This window comes from Hetaerina americana, unplaced genomic scaffold (genome assembly GCF_022747635.1).
Source record: "Hetaerina americana unplaced genomic scaffold, ioHetAmer1.1.p SCAF_7, whole genome shotgun sequence".
Taxonomy (NCBI): domain Eukaryota; kingdom Metazoa; phylum Arthropoda; class Insecta; order Odonata; family Calopterygidae; genus Hetaerina; species Hetaerina americana.
This window is the reverse complement of record NW_027287316.1, coordinates 46817942-46845507: the sequence shown is the minus strand read 5'-3', so window position 1 is coordinate 46845507 and position 27566 is coordinate 46817942. Positions and strand designations below refer to the sequence as shown.

At 36.4% G+C, this 27566-nt stretch overlaps 1 protein-coding gene across 1 annotated transcript; it reads left to right on the top strand.

The window, feature by feature from the left end:
- Positions 1-518: 518 nt before the first annotated feature.
- cyp33 (peptidylprolyl isomerase cyclophilin-33) lies at positions 519-17752 on the top strand. The gene is made up of 8 exons (XM_071594886.1): positions 519-723; positions 803-972; positions 3876-4049; positions 5381-5443; positions 13462-13626; positions 13966-14147; positions 14372-14438; positions 17378-17752. Exons 1-8 carry the CDS (start codon positions 690-692, stop codon positions 17444-17446), a joined length of 924 nt encoding a protein of 307 aa, XP_071450987.1. The 5' UTR covers positions 519-689; the 3' UTR covers positions 17447-17752.
- The last annotated feature ends 9814 nt before the right edge of the window (positions 17753-27566 follow it).

The following is a 27566-nucleotide window of genomic DNA, read 5'->3' as shown; positions in this document are numbered from 1 at the left end:
GCCTCTTAAGGGCCAGGAATTATGGTACTTGGGAAATGATCAATCTGTGTTCAGAAATGGGAGAGGTGCATGTGATGCCAAAGCAGTGATGGTGACATTAACATAAATTGAAGTGAAATGACTAGAATGGGTGACATTTGCAAAGCTGCATCTTTAAACATTCTTTTTTCCACAGCCATTATTATTCCTCAGTTAAAATGAAAAATAAAGTTTGGTTTGAATCAAGCTTACTTAAAGTCTCTCTTTTTTATGAAGACAAATTTTTACTTTCACTAATTCGTAGTTAATTTTTACTTGGTCTTTTTATAAGTTTAGTGGATTTTTTTAAGTCAAAAATTTTTTCATTTATATGCTTATATAGCAGAACACAGTAATATATACCATTTTCTCAACATTGAAAAAAAATATATTATGGGAAAATTCCATGCGTTTAGAAAATCAAAAAGGCGGTTTCAAACAAAACGATGACGATATGCTTAATGCCGCCATCTATAATTAAATTAATGAGTCGAGTGTGAGATCGCTCAAATTTATTCCCGCACTTCTTGTCATGTATAATTAGGCTATAATGTTATCATTTATTATGGTAAAGTAATAATATACTTAACACTGGGAGTGGATAAAGTTAATTTTTCGTGATCAGCTCCAGAATTGGCTTCAGTTTTGTCTTCTTATTCGTGTAAATCAACATGTCGACTAATCCTAAAAGGACCATTTACGTTGGTAAATATATATAACTGAGTCTCCGATTTACCCGATGAATTACTCTTATTACTGTTATTATCAGCAATTTAATCTCTAGGAGGGCTAGCGGAGGAAGTGGACGAAAAAGTTCTTCATGCAGCCTTCATTCCTTTTGGAGATATCGTTGATGTTCAAATACCCTTGGATTATGAAACTGAACACCATCGAGGGTTTGCTTTCGTCGAATTTGAATCAGCCGAAGATGCTGCTGCGGCCATTGACAATATGGTAAGAAATTATATTTCTAGTTCGATTGTACTACAAGAAATGGATGGATACCAAGGAACATCTTGTCGATAGAGCCAATCCCTCGCAAATTCAGTGACATAATACGAAATGACTGATAAATATCTCATTTTAATTTTAGATGCCAAGGTTTTATGAGCTTTTTTATTTTCTACTACCTCCGGCCCAAACTAAATATTCCTTGAAGTGTTTGCCTAATTTTTGTCTACATTCATAACTATAAATGTACAAGGTAGGCAAAATGTCAAATGAAATGCTGGTTATTTGTGTTTGAAAAGACGAAATTTTTTCTATTATTCAAATATATCTTACACATCGATCAATTATAGGTTTTGATATCTCTCAAGTATTGGAAAAGAAGTTCCTGATAATATATTTATGCTAGTAAATTATTGTCTCATAAACAATTTATTCTTAAATAAATTGGGCGTGTAGATAAAAACAAAGTATTAATCCTGCATCACATCAAAAATGGAATGGTACTTGATGTGGAAATGATGATATTAATGTGGAGAATAACCTTGCGTTGCTGGCCTGCTTTTTAGTGGTGGTAATAGGTATATATAATGAGGCATAGGTTTTACTGTTGTCATTATTAAAAGAATTGTTTCACAGGCTGTATAATTATTCACTTGCCATCATTAGAGATCTTCCATTTTAATATGGTTTTAATGAATCCATTGTTTCCCAAGGTTTGTCCACTTGTTCTCATTCTTCTTTCCATTATGTTGTACCCTATCCCGCTCCCCGCTTCTTTTACTTGAATATATTTCTCTTTTGTGTGTATGCATTAACAAATTTATCTATGGATTTAATTTTCTGTATCCCCCTCCAGAGTTGTGTTTTGATGACTTCTATTCTTATCTGTGCTTATTTTTCATTGGTCCATTTCTCTGAACCTGTGTGTTCCACACACAGAGTGTACACTACGTAGGAGTACATATTGAATGAATTGCTTTCTTGCATGTAAGCTTATTTTCTTGAGGATAATGCTTGACTCTTCATGGTACACCTTGAGTTAGCTTAAACTAACCTTAATGTTCATTGGAATCCCATCACTTCATGTTCCTGTTCACTGTGTAATTGCAGCTTATCTCTTATACATACTAAGAATTTTGACATCTATTTACAATGGTATCCCCAGAAGTAACTGACCCAACAAAGAAAACACAAAAATTTTAGAAAAAAATTTATTTATTTTACAACATAATCTCCTTTCAGCTCTATACATTTTTTCCAGCGATGTTCAATAAGTGAGATACCCTTTCGTTTTAATAAGGACTGTCTTGTTCCTCAAAATAGCAGCCATTAATTGCCGATATCACTTCTTCATGGTTGGAAAATCTTGGACCACCGAGCCATTTTTCAAGTTTTCGAACAGGAAATAATTCGAGGGGGCTAAATCTGGCAATTAAAGTGCATGAGGTAGCAATTCATACTTTAATTCATGAATTTTGGCCATTGCAATGATGGATTTGTGAGCTGGTGCATTTTCTTGATGAAAAACACTTGCTTCTTAGCCAAATGCAGCCCCTTTTTCGGGATAGTCAACAAAAATTACCCCATGCGCACCCCAAAAACCGACATCGTGACCATGCCTGCAGATGAAATGGTGGTCTTCGCCTTCTTTGGAGCCAGTTCTCCCTTTTGAATCCTTTGTTTTGATTGTTCTTTTGTCTCGGGTGTGAAGTAATGGACCCATCTATCATCCATGGTTATGAATTTGAACAAAAATTCTACTTCGTTGCTTTGAAATTTTGCTAAACACTCAATTGAAACATCTTCTCAACACTGGTTTTGCTCGAGTGTGGGCAAACGTGGCACCCATCTTGCCCACAGCTTTCTCATATCCAAATTTTCTGTTAATATGCGATGTACCGTACTTTTTGAAATACTTACTATGTCTGCTAGCTCATGCACTTTCAGTCGACGATCATCCAGGATCACTTTGTGGATTTTCTTCACCGTTTCTGGAGTCGTTACCTCATTTGGTAGACCAATGCGATGTTCGTCTTGACAGCTGATATGACCTTGTTTAAACTCTGCTACCCAATATTTTACAGTTGTAAACAAAGGAGCAGACTCACCCAGAGTAGAATGGAGTTCAGCTCTTATATTGGTTGGGCTGAGGCCTTTCAAGTAAATGTATTGTGTCTCATAATTATGTCCAAGTTTCTCCATTTGCCCAATTCACCGAAAACGTTCACAATTGATGGCTGCCAAACAACGTGGCGTCTTCAAACTTGAAACGTATGCTTTATAGATGGCGTACTTTCTAATGCAGTTAAATTGTTCAAACAACTATCGTCATCTCTACTGGGTACTTATGGGAACACCCTCGTATGTTCGCTTTCATATTGTATCTCTTCAATACTCAATCCATTGTATTTAGTAATGATTGCAGGCCTTCTGGACTTTTGGTGATTACCAATATGTAGTCTATGTAACAATGTTTGCTTCTCTTATATTCTTATTTACTTTGATGCCTATCTTGCCTATGCCTATGTGCCTCTTTTATTGTTTTTATTCTATTCAATTTGAATAGTACTGGTGAGAGGTTGCATCCTTAACCCTTTACTTATTCTCACTTGTTTCATCTTCATTTTCATCACTCATTCACCCTTTGACAACTATTGTATAGTTGTAGACTATTTCTGTGTCATTGTAATCCAAGCCAAGGGTTTCCAGTAATTGAAACGTCTTATGCCAGTAGTTGTAACATATCTTGGTATTGTCAAAGGCATTCTTCTATGTAGGAATGCATAGTCATGAATTATGCATAAATGAGTTGTAGAGAAGTAAGTATTTTTTCATATGAGTATACTTATATGGAGAATATATCCAGTAATGAGGCTAATGAAAAATTTTCAATTTTTATATCCTAGAATGATTCTGAGCTCTTTGGTCGGACAATTAGAGTAAATTTGGCAAAGCCGCAGAAGATCAAGGAAGGTTCGAGCAAGCCTGTATGGTCTGATGACACATGGTTACGAGTGCATGCTGGGGAAACTCTTCGTGGATCGGAAGAGACGGAGAAGTCCACAAGTGAAGTAGAGGAGGTAAGAAAATCTAATGTTTTACTCATGATTATGATTTGGCATCTCCAGAAACAGTATTATATGCTGCTCATTTTGTAGCATTCTTTTTTACAGAGTGCGGCAACATGATCTCCTTTTTTTCAAATGCAAAACGCTATCAAAAAGGAAGTTATATTGCCGCACCCTGTATGTATGTGATGTTGATACAGTAGCACAATGTCATTTATTATTTCATTTTTGCAAAATTCAGATCAGAAATTATTAATAACAAAAGACGGCGTGCTTTAGTGTCTTTGCATGTATAATGTTCTATTTCTTGATCTTGGAGAAATATTCTATTCATGGTGCTTCGCTTAGTAATGTGTAAAATGAAGCTTCCTTAACATGTTATTACCTAAGCTGAATTTTATGGTGCCTTTAATCCAGATTATAGTCATAGCGTATGTGTATAGCACGTTATTGATATTCTGCTTATAGGTATACTGCCGGTTGATATATTTATGTCTTGCTATGAGAGTGAAGATTGCCAAGACTAGACTACAACAAGGCAAAATTTGAAATTCGTGAGAACTATGTGGGTAGGGGATCCAGCATCTATGGCATTTCTTGTAATAAGCTTCCTCTTATGTTCCTTATTCTAATTGCTACTACCCCCTTCCTCTCCTTAAACATTTCTCAATAAATCTGCTGGGAGGTTAAATTGTTGTGCGAGTAGAGGGTGCGACTAATTTAAAAGTGAATGAGAAATGAATAGTTCTTATGAAAAACATCATTTGAATTGGAGTACTGAGATTTTGACATGAACCCATGTCAATAAACATTAAGTTGGTTCATTCATAACTGTTCTTAAGAGTGAGATTTCTTGCTTGTATTAGATTAGGTCTGTTTATTTGGGTAGGTTTTCGCTCAAGTGTACTTAAAGCTGTTGGCAGAGTTACCTCAGAGAAGTGTGTGTTTCAGGTTTTGTGATGAGATAAGAAAAGCAATGAAGCATTGGCATCAAATGAAACCCCAGATATTAAATGCTGGGGATCACAAAGTTAGTATTATGGCTCAAAATTTGTACCCTTACCCCTGTGTCCTTACCTGTGACAAGACAGTGAACTGGTTCATTTTGGATGAATAAAACTCATCCAATATTTACACCTATACATTTTGTATAAGTTTCCAATTAAGTCTTGTATTAGAATCTTACTTAGTCTCCTTTGGTAAATTTATCTCTTTTATAGTTTTGTCTCTTTTTTTCATCTGCTTCACTAGTTTGAGGCCTGTATTTTAATATTGCATGGTATTTGAAGTGATTATTAATATGAGTATTTATGTAAATTTTCAAATTCTTTGTTAATTTACAGACTAAGGCCAGCAATGAGGAAGAAAGTACTCCCCAACCTTCAGGAAAGAAGGCAAAGCCACAGGTGTGCAACTTGATTGTTTATATTTATCTTTTTAAATAAATATTAATGATAATTCTTTGATAAGGGCAATGCTGTGACTGACAAAATATTTGAGAGGGAGGTTTCATAACATACTTAATTGAAAGTATCTTTCTTAAGAATATTATTGTAATTATTTGCTTGTATATGGGACCAGGGTATGACCATTTTCAATTTAGCACTGTGGTCATCTTCATTTTGCTTTCATTAGCAACTTGCCATTTTAATTATTATTAACTCCTGCCTAAATTTTGAGCTACTCAGTTGTTTAAACCCTGTAATAGTTGATTGCTTCTAAAGGTACTGATAACTAGATTACTGTAAAAGAGGATACTTTTGTGAACTGCTTAAGAAGAAGTTTTTTGAGATGTCACGTCAATGCAGTTTCTTTTTGAAATATCACAGCAATGAAATTTTTTCTTTTAAATATTTTTCTATGGTTCATTGTGATGGAACTGATGTTGCAACAAAATCAATTTTGTGAAAAATCTAGTATGTATTGTATTTTTGTGTTATTCTGGTCGGCCACTCGGTCAGTAAGCTTTAGAAAAAGTTGAGAATTGCTCATATCCTCAAAACTTTTGGTAAAATCAGGATATTAGCCAAATTTTTTGGATGGATCACAAAAATTGCCTAATCAGATTCAGACATTAGGATGAAAATCAGGGAAAACTCAAAATATGCTTGAGAAAAATCAGGGGTCAGTGTGTATGAAATGAGTGGCCACAATATTATTTGAAGTTTTGAAAAAAGAAAGATTTTTGTCAAATTAATACTAAAATAATGTCTCATTGAAATGAAGGTCACTATGGCAGAACAGGAATTTAATATTTTTAGTTGAAATTATTCATTCTATTTATAAGCATAACCAGCACTATCATGTAAAAAAAACATGGACGAGATAATGAGAGTATACAAGTACACTGATTTTTCTTTATCATTTATTTTTGATGTTTTTATTATGGAAATTTAAATAATTCAATTGATTGAATATGGAATCTGGATGTTTCAAGATATTGATATCCAATTTAGATTGTTTGGAAATTTTTTCTATCATTGGTGGTAAAAATATGAGTGTAGCCAGAGTTTCTCTTGCCTATGAAGTATTCAATTTCCTTTTGAATACCTTGTTCAAATTTGATTTTTAGATATTCAACTCGGTCTACATCCATTAGTGCCAACCTAGCATTTGGATTTAGATATGTATATATATGGTGATGATGTGGTAGTCTACTGTTTTATGAAGTTTTGGATAGACACAAACTAAACATTTTACATTTCTTAGTCTTGCCCGTAAGACAACTGACCCCACACTACAATGAGCCCATCTTCCATGTACATTCTATCTCCATTTAATCCAACGTACCAATCCTTTCCATCCCTTTTCCTCCTTGCCTAATATTCTTCATTTGCCTTTTCTGCTTCCTTTGAATTTCTCCCGGCAATCCTCCCTTCTCCCTAGCCATGCCTAGTACCTCCTTGTTTGTTTTATTTCTCACCCATTTTACTTTTTCCATTCTTCTCCTCTCTCACATCTTAAAAGCCATCAATATTCACTTCTCATCTTGCTTCAATTACTACCTTTCCAAGCTGTTAACACATTGCTGCAAGTCAAAGTTTTCACTTTTCCTTATACCCTACTCTGCATCCTTGTCATGAACTCTCTCCCTGTGAAAGTTTCTTCGCCTAGTGCATTTCTTCATCTTGTGTTTTTACTACATTGGCCTTTGGGGTCCAGAATATTTCCAAGATAGGTTTACTGCTCTACCTGCTCTAGTTTTTCCCCTGCAGTTATAACATTTAACTTAGACTTCCTCCTCCTAGGAAACCTTATAATTTTTGTTTTGTTTGCATGGGACTTCATCCCATTCCTATAGTGCTAATTTTCTAATGCATTTAGCAATTATTATAATCCCTGGGCTAATTGGCTAAATAAAGCATGATCATCCACTAACCTAACTGCTATTATGAATACCCCACCAAAAACCCAGTTGCACCCATGTCCCCTCCACATTGCATTCAAAATTACTGCTGGTAATGGGGACAACCCTTCTTTCTAACGCTACCAATCCTGAATCACCATCTGCTACTTGCACCTGAACTGCCTGAGACATGTAGAAGTTTTTGAGAAGTCTACACCCCTCCAATGTACTCTTACCTTCTGAAATACATTCTTAGTTCTTCCTAATTTACTCTATCAAATCCCCTCTTGAAATCTACAAATCAATCAAATACATACTGATTGTACTCTTATGTTCCTTTCTGTTGATGTTCCCATCACTGCTATGGCATTACATGTACCTTCCTGAACCCAAATTGATCATTTCCTAAGTACCATGTTTCACAGTCCATAAGATGCACATTCGAATAAGAACCACAGTGATCTTTCAGATTAAAATTTACAAAAAAATACTTAAATCAAACAGATCTAAAGGATCCAAGTATTTTGTTTTTAACTCTTCTGATGAAGAAAATTGAATTTCTACATTAAAAAATTATCGGCTACCCATATATCAATGTTTATTGATCATAGAATCCTGGAAGTTCTTCATCAATGGTGCTTAATCCTTTCCACAGTTATTTTCACTGCAGTTGTTCCTTTTCCCTCACATTTCATCGTCACTTCCTAGTAGCACATTGCTAATTTTGCATTTTTAAAATGGCATTAGGATAGTCTCACTTTAAGTGAGAACATTTTCAATCACATACACCAGAAATCAAAAGCTGTTTCATTATTCCTGTCAGTGCGTGATCATGAGTGTTTGCCTTATAACCTTTCTGCAATATTCAAGTGGCAGTTTATGTGTGATTATAGATCTAATGTGTATGAACAGACCATTTCTCTTCATTAACCTCTCGTACCATGATGTTCTAGAAAAATTGCTTTGTTCCTCGCTTCAATCAACATCAGTTTTGTTGAAAGAGTAATCCCATTCTTCCTGTGATTTATTATCCAGCTCTTAACATGTTCCTCAGTTTTGACCATTTAGAAGCACAGGAACGTATATTTTTTACTCATTTACTAAATCCACCTTCTGCTCCCTCTATTCTCATATCATCTTCTCAGTTGGAGGAGGGCTAAAATGCCTCTCGGCTGCCTTGTTTCCCTATTCTGAAACATAATTCACAACTGCAAGTTTAAATGCAATACTGTATGACAATATTCTCTCTCAAGATCCCATGAGGTTATTATTACTTTCACGTTTTATGCAATGCTTAGTTTCTGTTATTATTTTGATATAATCAAAATTTATAGTAAAAGCAGCCATTTTCTATGCCTTTGCAACACACTCATGTTACTTAAGGTTGAATGCCTATTGACTCCAAGTTTATCTGGAGGGCTACAATGAGTGTATGTTGTAGCGGAGCAGTAACATCCCTGTTAGCCTAACGTGTGTTAGTTTTGCAGCAGCAACACATGTGAGATGTAACTAAATGTGCTAAATTTTGTACATTTACGATTTATTTGGGAATTTTATAGGAAGTTCTTTCAGCGAAATATTAAAACTCTGTTCTTTACTGCTGACTCCAAACAGTAATATTTTGGAAATTGGTAATAAAGCCAACCATTTTCAATATCTGATGTTGGGAAAACAAACTTAATAGTCAATTTTTTTCCTGCAAATCGGCCTGTGCTCATAGGTCGAAGTATACCCTTACACTGCAGCCCATAAGATGCAGGCTGATTTAGAGTGAACTTTTAGGACTGAAAAAGTGAATCTTTTTGGCCGGGAATAATGGTAATCGGTTGCACTCCTCTTCATCTTTTTATTGATGATATCTGCTATCTCTGCTGTGAGCTAAATCAATCTTATTGTTGTTCTATAGTCTCACATATGGCTGCCTTTTCCTTTTTTAGGATGGGAACTGACGTATTTGTTGAAATATTCAGGTCAAATTCTTCCCTCATTAATGCTAGGAATTAACCACTAACAACTCTTCTTTCCACGTTTTCCTAGATCCTGAAGTAAGATATTATCCACCCCCACGTTCTTATTTTTGTGTACAGTTCCCTTAAAGACCTTTCTCTCTCTCAATCAAGTATTCCTGGACCTAAGCTATCCTCATCTGCATCATGTTCTCTTTCTATGTCTTAGTCTGCCGGTCTAATGTCTAATCATATAGATCCGCCATATACCCCTTCAATCTCTCTTGAATCTTTCCTGGTTAGATTAATAATTTTCCTATGTTTCCTATGTCCTTCAAGACTTATGTTAGTTTGTTAGCGCAGATTTTCCCTTCTTACTTACTTACAGTGCTCTCACCTTCTTCTACAGTGCACATAATTCACCCTTCCTTTGTAAACTCTCCATGTCCTCAAAGTGCATCCTCTCCATGCTTCTTTTGTCCCATTACTTTCCTGCAATATTTTATTATTTAACTCTTTGTAATTCCTTCTTCCTTATTTTACAATTTTCCATTGTATAATCTAATTAATCATCTTATATTACTTCAATCATCTCATCTGTAATCCATGTTTTCCTTGTCATTTATTTAATTACTGTTCTATGGTTGTATATTCAGCTTTTGATATTCTTTTTTTGAGGTTTTCCCATCTTTTTTCTCCACATTCTAATCCTGTAATACAATCAATATTTCTTTCTCTCTGTGGTTAATTTTGGAATGCAGACCTTAATAATGCCCAAGTTCTTTTTTTTTAGATTTTACCTTCATAATATTGAAATGTAGGCAGAGAGTGTAGTAGACGGTCTATTAACCTAGTATTTGCTTTGCCAAATCTCTCCGTATGAATATAAAATCATTATGGCTATTTAACCCATTGATAAATCTTATGATTAATTTCTAATACAACAACAACATACAAGGTCTGAATATAAAGTATCGGGAACAATATTTTCCTGTCGTTACTGTACGTCGCACCGCACAGACTTGTTGGTGTGGGGTCTGACCTTCAACATGTCCCAAATGTCAATCGCCTGTGATCGTTCATTTAGGCTAGATTGTGTTTTTATTTTACCCCTGCTGAGTTACTCGGCGCAAGCACATAATGCAGCAAACGGTTGAACACTCGTACATCATCAAATTTTGTGTTGGACTGGGGAAATTAGGTATGGAGATGTTCAAGAATGAAAGAATGACACAAACTGCAGTTTTAAGTGACCCAACACAAGCTCTTCAAAGATGACCGAGAGAGTGTGGATGACGAGCCTTGCGCTGCTTGGCCGTAGACATCAAGAACCAATTACAACGTGCAACTTGAACTTAAAGTGCTGAATTCAGACCATCGGTTCAGTGTGCGTATGATCACAGATCGTATTGGCATTGATAAGATGGCTGTGCACACCATTATCACTGGAAATTTGGCGATGTTAAAGATCTGTCCAAAACTCGTCCCTAGTATGAAATGAAAAACATTAATATAACTAATGAAGACTAATTTAAATATTGATTTGTAATTACTAGCTATCCAATTTCATTCACTTGAATTGAAGTGATGCAAACTCAGGCAACACAGTTTTATGCCTAGCTCAAAATATTGATGCAAAGGGGATATGTTGACAAGCTATGAATAAAAGTACCAAGAAATCACACAAGATATCATAAAAATCATTGTCACCAATAACAAGAAATACTTGCTGAAGGAAAACTTCACTGCAAGTAGTGGTTGATTGTGGCTTTTAGTAAGGATATTAAGAAAAGGCTCGTAAAAACTTTGATATGGAGTGTAGCTATGTACGGCGCGGAAACGTGGTCATTGAAGGAGGAGGATAGACGTAGATTGGAGGCTTTTGAAATGTGGGTGTGGAGAAGAATGGAGAAGGTGAAATGGACAGAGAAGAAAACAAATGAGGAAGTACTTGGTATGGTGGGCGAAGAGAGGGGTTTGTTGGGAGCTATCCTGTGGAGGCAGGAAAAGTGGCTGAAGTGGGTATTGACCGGCAGCGGGATGTTGAAGACTGTGATAGAGGGGAGAATGTTGGGCAAAAGAGGAAAGGGAAGGGACAGGATAGGGATGTTGGATGGGATGAAGGGAGGAAGAAAGTACTCAGAGCTGAAGAGGGACCTCATGTAGAGTAGGATGTTGGGTTTTTTTAGGGGTCGCAAATTATTTAATTAGTAATTATGTCCATCCAAAAACCTACCTTGACCGGTAGATTACCTAATAATAAATAATAAAATAATATTTATGATAAAAGTGTCTCATATGTGCATATAGTGATACCGTTGAACCATTTATGGAAAATTTGCACACTTTGATGACTGAATATGCTTCACAGTTATCTCAAATCTATAATGCAGATGGAATGGGTTTGTGCTGAAGAGTTTGTCAAGAAATATGCAACATTTACAAAGACGATACAAAGTTTTGAAATAAAAAATCCGCAAAGAATGGACTTTTATATTTTTTGCTAATTCTGTTTGGAATTGCAAGTTGAAGTGTTGCCATGGACTACCTCAAACTTTGGGGAGGATAATTAATGATCTCCCTGTATGCTAATATCATCTGGCAAATTCATGGTTTGCCAGAGTGAGCTGGTTCCATAATCATTTCATTCCCTAAGTTATGAAATGCCAAATGAAATCAGGGAATTCATGAAGAAGAAAAAAAGTTCTTTTTTGAAGTGCTAGATACAATTGAAAATTCCTAATCATTTATTTCCATTGAAATGATCCACCACAAAAAATGTTAACATGCTCTCTTGGCAATATTCGTCAGCAGTTGATTTATTGCGTTATGTTTGTTAATAATATTCATCCATAGAAGCTTCACTAAAATCTAAGGTAATTCAAGTTCCAATTACCAAATTGTGTTGCAATATCAGCTGTATTATCATTAATATTTTAGCAACATCATCAAATTATATGTGAAACTATATTTACATGGTAAAATTTAATGCTGGAGGAAAGCATTGGCCTTGTGGAACATGTAAGAATTGGGAATCACGAAAGAAAACAGTGCAATTTTTCTAAAATTAATGTTTCGTTTATTAAAATATAAGCTTGATAGATTGTTAATAATGAAAATAAGTGGAGTAAATGCAGTAATACTGTTGAGAATGCATTACCGTGGTTTTGTTCAGTCATTTATGAATTCCTACTGACATAATTGTAGGTGAAAATCAGTGATATTTTATTTAAATAATATCATTTCTCATTTAAATGTAGTCTTCTTACGCTTTAGGGCTCTAAAGCATAATATGAAGTTGTAAGAAGTTGTCTACCACCATTGGTGCACAAAAGTAATAATGGAATATGTTCCATGGAATTGGTTATATGCAAAAAACATCTTTTATTATCTAGATTTCATATGATCCAGGCAACCCCCAGCTCCAAATAGTCTGAATAAGTGAGAGTTAACTGTATAGGGATTATATTTTAGCAAACGATTCCAAAGTTCAAATTTCATAACTAAGAAGATTTTTTTCCTATGATGCACATTATTGGCAAAAAGCCCAGTATTTGCTGTTGAGAATATATTTAATATGGTTTTGAAAAAAAATAGTGTGCAGCTATTTCAAAGGAAAACACCGTCTGTTTTAATGTTGGTTTTAATCTTGTGGATTATGCTGCAGTGTGTAAGATTAAAATTACCTTGTGACATTGCAGGAACAGTTATTCATTACAAAGTCTTGTTCTTTAAAAGCCCTTAGAAATTCACATTGTAAGAGGTAGCCATGGTTACTAATCGGTTAAAGAATGCAACCTAACCTTGAGGGATCTGGGCTTGGGTCTTGATGAAGGGGCTTTGGTTTTACACTGTGTAATTCCAGTTTAGAGCAAAATTATAATATGCTTTGATGGGAATATTTCTGAGCAATTTAATTAATTGTCATTGGATTCATAAAAGTCTGAGAATTCCCCCATCATCCCAGATCCCTTGCGCAGTATTTTGGAAATGTGTATGCCTTCCTGTTCCTCTGAAATATGTGCATGCAATAATTTTAAATTTTTGATAAAATTAATGTGTATTTCCTTTGCAGTGGATGTTGGGATTTATTAACTTAGATTTGATCACAATATTTTATTTTACTCGGCAGGTATATTTTGATATCAAAATTGGCTCCAAGACTGCTGGTCGGGTTGTAATGCAGCTCCATGCGGATGTTGTACCGAAAACTGCAGAAAATTTTCGGTGTCTTTGTACTCATGAGAAAGGTTTTGGATACCGAGGCTCCTCATTTCACAGAATCATCCCTGATTTTGTATCCTTATCTTAACATTTTGCATGCATGTAACAGTATAGTTTGTTTAATAAATTGGTACCATAATTGATAAATATTTTGGCTACTTAGCAGATGGTTCTGGGTTAAAATATGTGTGGTTCATCTGACCAAGAAAGAAACTAAGTTGTTTGATTTCAATGTCAAGAGCTTTCTGGGAAACCATAGGTTTCACCGGGAAGGGAATCGACTTTTCTACCCTGAATGTGTGACCTATGCATGTAAGGAGGATTGGCATTTGTAAAAGATAAACTTTGTGTGCAAATTTTTGCATTCATACCCTTTATATGTATGTTATTTCCCTTAACAATTCGACTATAGATGTGTCAAGGTGGAGATTTTACAAATCACAATGGAACAGGAGGCAAATCTATTTATGGTCGGAAATTTGATGATGAAAATTTCACCTTAAAGCATACAGGTGCGGGTGTTCTCTCCATGGCTAATTCTGGTCCAAATACCAACGGATCGCAATTTTTCCTCTGCACTGCTAAAACTGATTGGTAAGTCACTGTCTTATAAATTAGTGGTCTTTAACACTGATATCTTCAAATGTCGCCAGACTCATCCGTAATAATTTGTTGAAAGTTGGAAATTACTCAAATGAGGTGACACTATCTAAAAATATTATCATTTTGGTATTGTTTTTCAAAGCTCAAATCATGTTGTAGGAAGTTGCCTTTTGCGTTTTGTTGTTTTGTAATAAATTATTACTCTTTTTCTTTAGGTTGGATAGCAAACATGTTGTTTTTGGAAATGTTTTGAGTGGAATGGATATAATTAGGAAAATGGAGGTAAGTGGATGGAGAATATTAATTATACTTAGGATATGGTGACTTGGTTATATGCTTTTTTTAATTCGTAATAATATGTGTTGAGTATTTACAATAACTACACCAAATGTTCATAAGTCAGTTTCTTGTAGTTGTAATTCAAGAGTTAATTTCCTAAAATTAAATATTTGATAGAAAATCAATGATGAATCTGAAATGATGGGATTTTAATTGTGTGATAGTTGAAAGGACATAATTCTCTTTGTCTGTAACTCCTCTGCTTCTTCCAGTACATTGTTTACTTTTAAGTGACTATGAACTAATGTGCCAGCAAACACTAGAGGTTGAAAACAGAATTCGCCCTAAAGAGGATGCGTGTACGTATCCTTTAATTACTACACTGTCCTTTGGTGTTTACTTGTGACATTGTATGTACACTAATTGACCATAGTAATCAGTTCATTTTAAGCTAATTGTAATTTATGGATATATATCTTGTGACCAAATTAATTGTTTGGAACCAAATAATGCTGAAAAAAGGTATCATGTTTTTATGGCAGCAGCATCCTCTATTTGTTAAAACATAAAAAGAATTTTTGAGGGTTACTATTTTCACATCCAGCAAATGAGCATTATCCAAAAAAGAATCTTTACTAAATTGTGAAAAGGAGGTTAGATTTAGACTAATGGAGTTGTGTTTAATTTTATTTTAAAATTTGTTAGTACATGTTGGTAAAACCATTCAATTTATGTCCATTATTGTTGATCAATAGATTTTAACTTGCTTTTGCTACCTCAATGTTATTTTTGGAAGTTTATATATTTTTATATTCTGATTTTAGTTAGTACCTTGATAGTTGTTTATAGATAGATGTGAAAATAACATTATATCCCACTGCCATCAAAGTTAGATTATATTATTTCTTATGTATCCTAGTTTAGATTTAACTTGAGAAAGTGTTTAAATGCAAAATATTTCCATGTAGTTGCAAGTAACATTATATAATGTAGAGAAAGCCGAAAGAAATCCTGATACATTTTGCAGGACCTAAGGAGGAGGTTGCTTTCCTTGCAATTCACATGAATCTTATGACAAAATGTTACAAATTGTCTTATTTTTCTGAAAATTATGCAGCCAAAACAATCAATAATGGTGCTGTAAAGAGGTCATACATGTCAGTTGGGTCGATTGAAAATTTTGCTCATTCAATTCACAAGTATTATGTGAATGGAAATTTTATTTTTTTTTCCTTCTGGAGGTCTGTGTGTTCCATTTGATCCCGATAAGTTTTTGGCTTTTGATTACGTTTTTCCAGAGGCTTCACTATCAGAGTTGTCTTAATATCTATACTTGATATAGGGTTTGAATCAACTGACCTTTAGGTTTACAGGCAGATGTTCTATCCACCCAATCACCTTGTTCAGCATTTTATGATTAAATTTATTATTATGCTTCATATATTTGTGAGTTCCCTAATTTTTTTTATATTGATGGCTGGTAATGTGACTTGCCACTGCCTAGCAAGTTCTTCGTGATTAGTTAAAAGGATTCTCATGGTGTCTTCTCTGAATCATTCAACATTTGGGTCAAATTTCACTCATTGGAGAACCTGCTTCTTAGAGAATCAGAATGAATTCAGTCTTTAATCTGTTTTTACTCACAAAGTGAAGCATGTGCTCCATATAGGGAAGCTTTCTCATACCAGTTTATGCCATTAGTATCTCCAGTTTATACCATCGTTTTTCATTTGTCCAAAGGATTAATGTGTTCAAATCAATGTGTAATGCCTTTTCAAACCCTTCTTTCCATGGAAAAAAATGCTCATAAAAATATATGACACTGATGGGATGCCAATTCTTTGTAGAATTATGACATTCCTCCTCTCACAGAGCAGAGGCAAATTTAGCTAGACCTAGTTTTTATTCGTTGTTAGGAGTAGAGCCTTTACTATTCTATTCCCATAAAAATCCTGATGGATTTGCTATTATACAGTAAAACCTGCTGCAATGGCATCCCCCATCAAAGAGTCAACCTCATCTAGCAGCCACTTGTTTTCTGGAAATGAAAGTTTATGGTGTAATCTATGTAAATTTCCAGCAACCATCGTTTTAGGCTGAATAAATTTGTAATTTTGCACAGACCTCAGTCTCTGGAAAATTACAAACTCCTATAATATGGGCATCAAACAATCCCATGAAGTGAAGCCTTGAAGATTAAATTATACTATATCTATTTTGGACGCTAATTGTCACTTAATATTTGGCCAGCAGCCATATACGCCAATGATGGTTATCATTGACAAGCCTAGTTTTGACAGTTTTAATGCTTTTTCATTGTCACAAAATACTAATTGCATGTTCCTGCAAAAAGCAAGCAAGGCCTTTTTATTTCCTTGGAATATTTTGGGAAATTATCTTCCCATAGAAAATATATACATATGCTGTAAAAATGAAATGTATTAAAATTGGATTAATCAATCAAAATCCGAGACATTAAATAAACAAATAAGGGAAGTTAATCAGTAAAGAGCACAAGCTGGCCCTGCCCCATGTATATGTTTTCAGCATCTATTAATTATGGTAACAGCAGAGCTATATAGCCAAACAGTTCGGCAATGTGGATACTGTAATTTCTCTCAAATTATAGGTTATAGAAGGAAAGTAAGTTTTTATCAGAAATCTGATTGTGGGAATCTACAATAAACTGCCCATTTTCTATGGGGAGAGAAATTATTTTTGACCAGTATATTTTCATGAATTAGGACTTGGTTCTTGCCATGGTTCCCTAGTATTATAAATTAAATACCTTTTGTTTATGAGGGTTTATGTCTTTCGTAAGCTTTGATGTAGCAATCCCTATTCCCTTTTATTTCAAAATTGTGGATAAATTACTCTTCATATTGGTCTTAGAAAGGTACTACTTGTTATTTTTAATGCAGTGCTATATCATTTCTTTTCAGAAATGCGGTAGCAAGTCAGGGACTACCTCTGAGAAAGTAGTAATAGCTGACTGTGGTGAATTAACATGATTGTGAATCTAACTGATGATTGTGAATATATGTTGCATTATGTGTGTCATGGACATTATGGGTCTCATGGAGAGTGAATGCCATTACCCTCTTTGTGGTTTTACTAAGAAACCAGCTGAGGTGGTGATAATGCCAGAAGAATGTTAATGAATCATACTTAAATATGCTTACCATGCATAAAATTAATTATTTTTACATGCTTAACCTGTAAGCAACATCTTGTGATATTATGGAGTACAATGTAGTGTTGTCATCATGATTTTTATTTTAATTTATTTTTACCCCAGCCTTGAATTTTATATAAAGTTGAAACTTCAAGATTCGTTAATTTTATATAATTCTATCTGATGTATAGGTTGCCTTTTATTTGTTCATAGCGTGGCACTTATTGAAATTGACATGGTGCATTTAATGGTTTCTTGCTTACCTTACTTTATAGTGAACAAATCTGCTCTGAAATGAGGATTATGCTTTCAAAGGATGTGGTTTTAGAGCTATAGATGGCAAAAGTAAGTGGAACAGAAAGAGGTGTTTATTTGGTGTGAGATTGGGAATCGGATCTCTATGCTCATGGAAAAATACATCACCTACTCGGAATACTAATCTAGATGTCAGAAATAAATGATCATATACATAAGAAACCCCATGTAGAGGCATATTGAGGGGGTATATTTGTACCTATCTCTAGGCCATGTCATTATAGGAAATTATTTACATGAAAAATTAGTTATTTCAAGTAAAATGTAAATAATGAGTTATTGTGATATAGTATGGGGTTTAAGAATATTTGCGCCATGTTAGTTCAAGCTTAGGTGTACAGTAATCAAAAACCTATCCTAGCTTTGCCTGGCTACTGTTAATAATAGAGGTAGTTGCTTCACAAAGTGGCATTGAAACACTGCACGCGGAGTGATTGTGAGAGAATACTTGTTATGAATGGTGCTGAATGGCAATGGAAGGAGAAATTGCCTTAGTTGAAATATTAACCATGAGGCTATTATGAGGACATGGGCTAATGGGTAGGTTGTATGGAATCCATCATGAGCAATAAATTGGCTTTATGGGAATATGATTTTGCATAATTAACGTTGGAACTAAGAAGTTTCACATAAGCCAATAGTGAAACATGAAGTGAACTCTCACTATCATGAAAAGCAAAAAAGGATTTATTAAAAAAACATTCAGAATCCAGGTGATAGAGCGATCACAGTTTTGAGATCTCAATTTACATGCAGTTCTGAACTCTTGATTCACTTCTAATATGTCGCCTGCTCCACTTTGACCATACTTCATGCTCATATTTCACTTGTAAAATTCAGATTTACTTTTTGTCATTATTTAAAACACTCCCAGAGATAAGTACCTTTAGTTGCCTTTGACATCCTGACACTCACTCTTGTCCTTTCTCCACTGTTGCCAGGGGAATCAAGTCATCATATTTACTTGGCAATTTTAGCTGATGCAGCTTTGTGCCTAACTGCTAAATTTCCATTGTATTTCGGTACCAGTTGACATTTTTTTGCTGCATAGTTCAGCTTCCTGGTTCAATTATAAGCTAATTAAACTGGATTAGTTGGTTTGGCTTTCTGAGTATTGAAAACAGGTCACCTGTCAAACCTGTATGTCATGGAATTAGGTCCATTGCAATAGTGTGTGTCTTATTTCTTATAGCCAACCTTATCCATATTCGCCGCCAAGAGATGGCCGAAGTTACCGAGAATACTCTGAAAAATGTCTAGCCTATGATATTTATTTGTTCTCGAATATTCATATCGATCGATGAAAACCCAATATTGGTATGTAACTGGCGCAATTAAACACACTCAAGAGTCTATGTAATGTTGATAGTTGGCACACTTGATACCAAGTTTTTGGGTCGGCATCTCGTGACTTCACTCGGGCTTCAAATAACCACAACGGACGTCGACAGGTGGGCGTTGCTCCCTCATAGATTTTAAGATCTCTTGTAAATTTAAGATGCACTATGGTTTATTTTGTACACGAAACATTTTAATCGTATCAAGACTATCTACTGGGAGACATTGACAACCTTCTTAAAGAAATATTTTGACCTTATCTTGTCTTTTTTCCCTCCCCTCCTAGATTTCAACTTGCCGGCGCTCATGACAATCCCCCCCTTAGAATTTTAATCCTGGCTTTATGCCCGTTATTTCCATGCTATTGGTGAGGGGAGGGAGAGGCGAGAGAGGGAGAGAAAGAAAAAGGAAGAGTAGCGATGGGCGTGCGAGAGGCGCCAAGGTTGCGCCACGATCCCTTCTCGCCGATTCACTTTCTCTCCCGACCAAAGGTCTCACTCTCAAATGCTCAATGCGCCCGACCTTTGCCGTCGTCAGCGCTGAACTCCACGCCGCGGCGGAATCGTCAACCAGGCGTGGACGCCGGGCGTCGCGATGGCCAAAGCTTCCCACTCGCCTCACCACTTAAATCTTTATATTTTTTCCGCCATCAACTCGGGTTCGTCTCGCAAATTTATTATTACCGTCAACGATCGAAGTTTCCCTCAATCCATTTCTGCTGTCTTCTTTTTTTTTTGTGAACTTAATTCCTTCGACTAATAAAAAAACGAATCATTCGCGATCCATGGTTTCCTTAGCTGGATCGAAACTGTCAAGGGGCATTTGGCGAGGTTTTTTTTTAATAGTTAATCTCATTCCTTCCGCGGGTGTACAATGAGGAAGGCTGTAGGCGTCGTGGATCTTCCGTTTTTGTGTGAAAATTTCTCTTCATTACGCCGACCGCAGTCTTCAATCGTTTTCTGGAGTTGTGGTCGAAACGATGTTATTCGAATGATGCTGTCTCCGCTAATTACGTATAGGTCCCAAATCGGCGGTTACAATTCCAATGAACCAAATAGAGAAAGTCATCATTAGTTTTGGTCATGCATTCAGTATCTCTCATTTACTTACAAAATGATCCTTTGGAAGAATATTCAATAGTAAGTTAAGAAATATATAGAAATCTGTGTTGCAATTGAAATCGGATAAGGAATTTACTTTCTACTTTATAAGTATGTTTACTTGCTTGCATAAAATAAATCTTGAAAGTATTTCGGTTGCATGACTTTCACTGCCAGCATGAATGACTTTCAAGTCTAAGGACGTGTGTGCATTTGGCGGCATGACCATAGTGTATGAAATAGTGAGCTCTTACCGCCCATCGCTTATACTATGTAACTATCCAAGGGACCTATGGCTATATTTTGTCCAAAAAATCTTCTGCGAGATAATGTATTCAAGAAATCGTTTTTTGTCTCATCTCTTTCGTATTTATTGTACGTGTAACATCTCATGGATAGAAGTTTTATTTTTCTAGCAATATGCCCGCCAGATAAATGTGATTCGTTTGGTCAGTTTAGTTAATTGTTAATTAGGATCATTTTCCCCAAAATTGGGGCAGTAATGTCTTATTTGGGACGATCTTACATTTTCCACATATTAATTGGAACTAATGCATGAGGTAATTTTTGGTCCTCACGTTGATTTTGGAAGAAAAAAATAATACCGTGGAAAAATGTGGGGGTGGATGACAGGTGGAACTCCGGGGTTAGGTCCATCCTTTCCTCCTGGGACATTTTTCAGGTCCTGCATAGATGTTGTGGGTGGTGCGCTAAGTTTTCTACCTACAAGTCATTACGTTATAATATTCGATGTGCTAAATATCTAAAAGTCGTAGCGAGTGAAGATCCTTTTGAATGAGTAGGAATTGAAAATAAAATATGAATGCAGAATATAGAATTCTTCCGAGGAGTTGATAGATTCACTCCTGGGGAGAAACAATTTGCCTATTCCATGTAACGCACATTTGTGAAACTTAATTCCATGATAGTAAGTTGAGATTAGATCATACGATCCACACCACGACATATAGTTGGCAACATTTGAATCTCAGTAATTTCTCAGCATTCATCCTCCGTAGTGCTTTTAACCTTCGCGTTCTCCGTTTACGACTCACGATTTTTCCCACTAAAATGCTGTTTCCGTGTTCTTTCCTCCAAGAAGAAAGGCATGCGCTAGTCGCCGAAGGATGCAATTTTAGCCGAAGGTACCCGGGGAGGTCTAATAGTAGGATTTCCTATGGCCAATGTTGCCAACTCTCCCGATGACACAGAGAAACCATTTTCCCCAAATTAACGCGTTTTTTGTAACCTAAACTTTTCCTTGATTGTTATGTTGATGAAAAATATTTACTGCCCGTAAAAATGTATAATACTATATGTACGTTTTGTATGCATTTGACTCGTTTTCACTAGTTTGCTGGATTCGTTTAAGAATGCCAGTTGTTTGAAAATATTTATAGAAATATGTTTAGTAATGAAGTTCAAGAGGGGATGCTTAAAATAAATTTAATACTGCAATTCTGAATAGTGAAAACATCCGGTAGAGAAAGCTCACAGGATTATATGAAACTATTTACAACTATTTTGAGTCATCGCAGAAGCCCATGAAGCATTTTTTATGCATGTGTTTTGTACTTCTTCTGTTATATTATTATTATATAGAATATTCGTGTTATCTCGTAGTTCTGTTTTTTGTAGGCCGTGATTCACGTGATATTGTTCTTAGTAATGCCACTTCACGTCATAAATACGTATATTGATAACGCAATTATAATCAACGCTAAAAATGTCCATTCATTCTGCTGAATACGGGGTTAAAAGTTTTCTTTTCTTGTGAGTCACTCAATTTTAATTGAAAAAAATAATTTTTTCATATCTTGTTTTCATGCTTCTAATATTTTCCGTGTTCGTTGGTAACCCGAAGAGAGAGTAAAGAGTAAGGATCATATCCCCAGGCTTTTCTCTTCGATTTGTGTTAAAATTCCTGGAAGAGCCCCCTTGTTTTTTATTACTTTTAATTGCCTAAACACGAATTTGATTTGCTCGTACTGACATTACTGTTAAAATATTAATGCTAGATCTTTGTACTTCTCGTTTTGTTATGCTGTTGTGACTCTTAAAATTTCGAAACATTGCTGGTGTTGAGATATGCATTTCGATGTGTTACCTTTCTTTTTAAATATGTTGGAAGTTGTCTAATTTTAGAATGATTGCATTTGGATTTACATGCGTATTGTTTTTGTAATCGATTGTCAATATTTTTCTCCTTGGCGATAACGAATGTTGGCACTCAAATACTCTTTCTACGACGTGGGTTCAAGTTCACCTAAATATTTTCCCTGAGCCTGAAGTGAATATGATTGAGCTTAAAATACGCTAGCACTGTTTTTAAATGGAACACATAAATGGCTGCACCGTACAGTGCACAGGATTCGCATAGCTCCTCTAGAATGAGAACCGTGTTCAATGCTTATAAAGGGCTTCGTCGTACGTGTATAGTGTACAAGAACAATGTGATGATCCGTTTTCACCACTTTCGTGATTTGCCACTCATCGATATTCATCGTCAATTGAGTGAGACTTGCGGTGATGGTTTCATTGATGTGAAAATTGTGCAGTCGTGCATTTGACAGTTCAAAGAACGCCGAACGTCGTGTGACAACGAACCAAAGAAGGTTCAGACACGGACTTATCGGTTTTTCCAGTGAGCTAAAAGTACCCGTACAGAAACATTCTTGCCGACTAAGGATTCATGGCGTCGACATTGTGAATACTGGGCACGTCTACAGGGAGATTGTGTTGAGACATAAAAGAGGTTTCTACTTTTTGGTGTTTCTTCTTTGTCGTAAAATATTAAGAGATCTAGGAACTGGTTATCATTCTAATGCTAACCGAAAGATGAGGATAGTAATTAACACCAAGGAAATGATAACTGGTATGCCTTTAATCAGCAATTGTTAACATGCAATGATATATTTATTGAAAAGTGATTACGTATTCATATTCGGTCATCAGCCTCACTCAAGCGGCGTGATTTTTCGAGTTCCAGCTCCTCCTGGGAAACCGTAGGCAGCTGAGAGAAAGGAACTGGCCACCATACCCTGACGTGTTGATTTCACGAGCTGATGGGCTTTGTAGTTGGTTACCTTTACCTTCGGCTATCAAACCAACCTTCAGTTTGTTAACTTTTTTTGCTCGTTTTAAGGATTGATTGATTGCATTTAAGGTGCGTGTTCTGTTTTTATTAATCTTCTTACTCATGCATCTATTTAGATTTTAATGGCTGTATTATATTCGTCCTTTGCTGTCGTAATTCTTTCCTTTCAGTGAATTGTATTTATCGCCCACTCTTAGGCTGTCTTGCATGCAGTTCTCTTCTGTCTTATCCGTCGCTCTAATTTAATTCCTTCTCCCCCGTTACCTCAGATTAAAGCATAATGTGCGTCGCTGTCGTTCCGAAATCTCCGAATGTTTTCAGTTCCGCTCCCCCTGCCTCACGTTTTCCCACTGTGGAACACAAAGGGAAAATAGGTGCACGTGATGATGTACTCGATCCATGAGGCATGAAGAAATCAACCGTCAACTCCCCGTGACCGGGGTAGTAGTTCTAGTTATTAAGGAAGCTACCGGTCATTTGCGCAATCAGGGGTAGGTCTGTAATATGGTAATAGAAGAATATTCAGGGAATGGGGAAGGGTAGACGGAAACCTGGCTTTGTAATCAGCATACTCTTAACGAAAGGCGCCAAAGGATCACACAATTCAACGTCCCATTCGACGGACGGACGTCATACCCCACTTGAAGTGCCCTCCATATAAAACCGCTAGTAGGGATCGTGATAACATTGCCACCGCCGGTATTCGAACCGGCGGTGGCAATGCATTTCTTTATTCGCATTGTTTAAATCAATAGACATCTACTGTTTTACTAATCCCCGAGGGAGGAAACATGGCAACCCTTAGCAAACCAGAAGAGGACTGGGAGAGGTGATTTTGCCCGTGGCGGGATGGCGATGCGATGGCGAATGATGGCACCACCACCCTGACGACTATTGAGTGAAAGGTGCTGGGGGGCCGGAGGTGTGCGCTTAAAGGGGGACGAGGAGAGTATTCGGGCGCGAGCTGCACCGCGTGGAACGTGAGCGCGCGTGGGGGGAACCAGAGGTGGGGGAGAAGGTAAAAGAGGAGGCACGGGACCTACTCCTCATCATCTCTCTCGTTCCCGCCCCCCCTCTCTCATCCTCCGGGGAGGGTGGTGGAATGCCACGGGTAGGCCGGCCGAAGGAAAGGGGGTTATCCGGGTGGCTTCGGAATGCACGGATGGGAAGGGGAGAGGTACTAGCGACGGGAGGCGCTGAGGGAAACGGTAGGGAGGGAGGGAATCAGGGAGATGCGCTCGATGCTGGGGCAAGCAGTCGCGAAGACTTCCTGCTTCGTTCGTTCTCAAACGGAGATTTCAACGAGCGACCTCCCTACGAAAAACCTCCCGAGGACTTTCGTTTCGAGGGGCATGGAGGTTGAAGGAGGGTGGGGAGGGGTCCTTCAGCGATGTGCTACAGTCTCGCGCGCTCCGTTTTTGGTGTTTCCTCTCGTCTCCCTTCTCCGCCCAGTTGATTCGGCACGGTCGGGGCCGGCGGCAAGGCTGTCCCCCCACCACTTTCGGCAGAATTGGTTGTTTATCCTTAAAGTTTAAGTGGGCTCTTGAGAACGGGACCAATTAAACCCTTATCGAAACGGCAGACTTAACTTTAGTTCGCAATTGGTATCTCACGCAGAATACGTAGCTCCAAGATATTTTGAATGTCATGGGTTTTCCCATGTTGGTGAATATGTTTTTTGATATTTTTTTTCCTTCTCCATACACGTATGCAAATCTTAGTCACAATTCTTCATCCCATCTGATATTACAGCGCACCTAAGTCCCTCGTATATCCACTATAAAAAGGACTGTCGGTTCTCCCACTCGCTGGGGTTCGAAAGTAAATTATTTTATTCACTTCTATATAGCTGACAGTGCAAAATTTGGGAAATGTTTGTGTGACGCCACACTTCCTTCAACCCCACCCTTTCTCCTTGTCCCACTTTGATGCACCCCCCGGGGAATGAAAGGGGGGAGGCCTACAGGGTGGACATAATTCGTACATCGCTTCCAAATTATCGTTCATTCATTATTTTTTTGGAATAGTTATCTGGTTTTTCTTTCGACCTCATCGTTCAGTGAACAATTAAACCGCTTCCATTATTTCCCTCTCGCTTATTTTTTAATTGAGGAGCCGCGTTAAGTTGCGCTGCATATAAAAAATCACCGAATGTTATTCCTTTCGTGCTTTCCGAGGAGAAAATGTTCAGCTCACTGTTTATAGTATGTGCCAAGTAAATCATTATATATTCAAGGTATCATTAGGTATTCAAGTAAATCTTTATAAGTTTCATTTAGGGTTATGCTATAAAGACATTGCTATTTCAAACAATCGAAATAAAATTAGCTTTGGTAGAACCATATAATATTCTTGTATTGAACTTTAAGGCCTACGGTCAGATTATGAACGTTTTCTTGTCCGTTCCAGAGCTCATTCATTTCTAGAGAATATTATTATCTCTTGAATGTGGTAGGGTATTTATGATTGATTTTGCGATTCATGCGAATTGTGTATGTGGTTATTTTAGCTGCAGGCGCTGGTTTTAATCATTTATGGACCACTTTTTAGGTGAATACTTGAACACCAGAATAAGCCGTATTAGCAAGCCTTGACGCAGATAAGGTCGAGGTTTTTGAAGCGATATTATGACTGTGTTTCCTGTATACATAATCATATAGTCTTTCGGTATCTCATTTCATGGCTACTGTTCAGAAAAGATTTTTTTAGATTTCATTTCTTTCTCATACAACCCTTTCCGCATCTCGGTTAAATATTTGTTAATACATGCCGTGTCAAAAGTACGTCATGTATATTTTCGCGTACTTTAACGCTCCAGATAATAAATCCTTTTCGATCATATTTGGTAGTTTAATCATATTCTATTCCATGATTCCTTGATATACCTACGTATCCTGCGGGTATTTTCCAGTTATTCGAATTGACGGGCATTTATGTGAGCTATTTCATCCTCGCCTATCATTCATAAATCGCTCCTCGGCCATTCAAAGAAATACAGCGTGATTCGCATGCCGTTAATCAAAATTAGTTTCTCTCGTGTTTGAATCACTTATTTTGTCAACTGATACTTTTCATCTGTTACTATTTCGAGATTTAATTCATTCACTATCACCCGTCAGCGTGAAAAAGTCATTTGTTTTGATTAGAACGTTAACGAATGTAATTGGATGCGTTGAGCTTCGATAGATAAAGATAAATTCTTTAGATTTTATATCCTATAGTTTGAATTTGAAATAAATTATTGTGTAGGCCTAAAATCTTCGGGCAGCCCAATGTTATACGCATGTTCATGCGAAGACGCGTGAAAGTAAACGTTGCGTCCTCTTTTCAATCAACGGCTGCACATTAATGTGTGAAGGTGGTTTATTTCTCCTTGTGATTCAGACGAGGCCGCTCCTAAGGATGGGGTGAGGGTTAAAAGTCAGGAAAACCGTGGCACTGTGAACCGAACTTCCGTTTTCTTTAAATTGGGTCATAGGTATGTTTCTTGAGTTTCAAATAAGATTCAAATCGGCAAAATTTCTCTTGTGGATTTACTTCGCGCAAAGTGTAATTCGTGCGTGATTTTTAACTTGTCAAAGGGCATACTATTGACTGGATAGGGCCTTGAAATCTTAAATTCCGAAGCTGATTAGCATTAAATTTAATGATTTTAGTTTCAGTAGGAGGGGCTTGAACGCCATGGAATTTTAAGTCATCAAGGATAGGCGGGAATTCGGTCGAGGTGGAAAATCGATAGAAGGTTGTAATGATTTATTATCAAATGGGATTTTCTTTTGGAATAGGATTTTTTTGCATACTGAAAGATGTAATTGCGAAAATTCATTCCTATGTAGACAAATTATGTGTGGAATGGATACTTGGAATCCTTAGAATCTAGAGACTTGAAACAATTAAATGATCGCAACTTGTTTTATTTATTTTAAATAAAGTTTCTGTTTTCGGAAGCATCTCCTGAAAAATGTTATTGTTTCTACTCCATGGTTATTCTGGAAGGAAAATGTTCCTTCATCCGTTTTTGGATTTATTTATTAGTGGCATCTTATGATTGCCGTAGTTCATTCAATTTACCTAGAAAGACGGATTATTTGAAGCACGAAAACGTT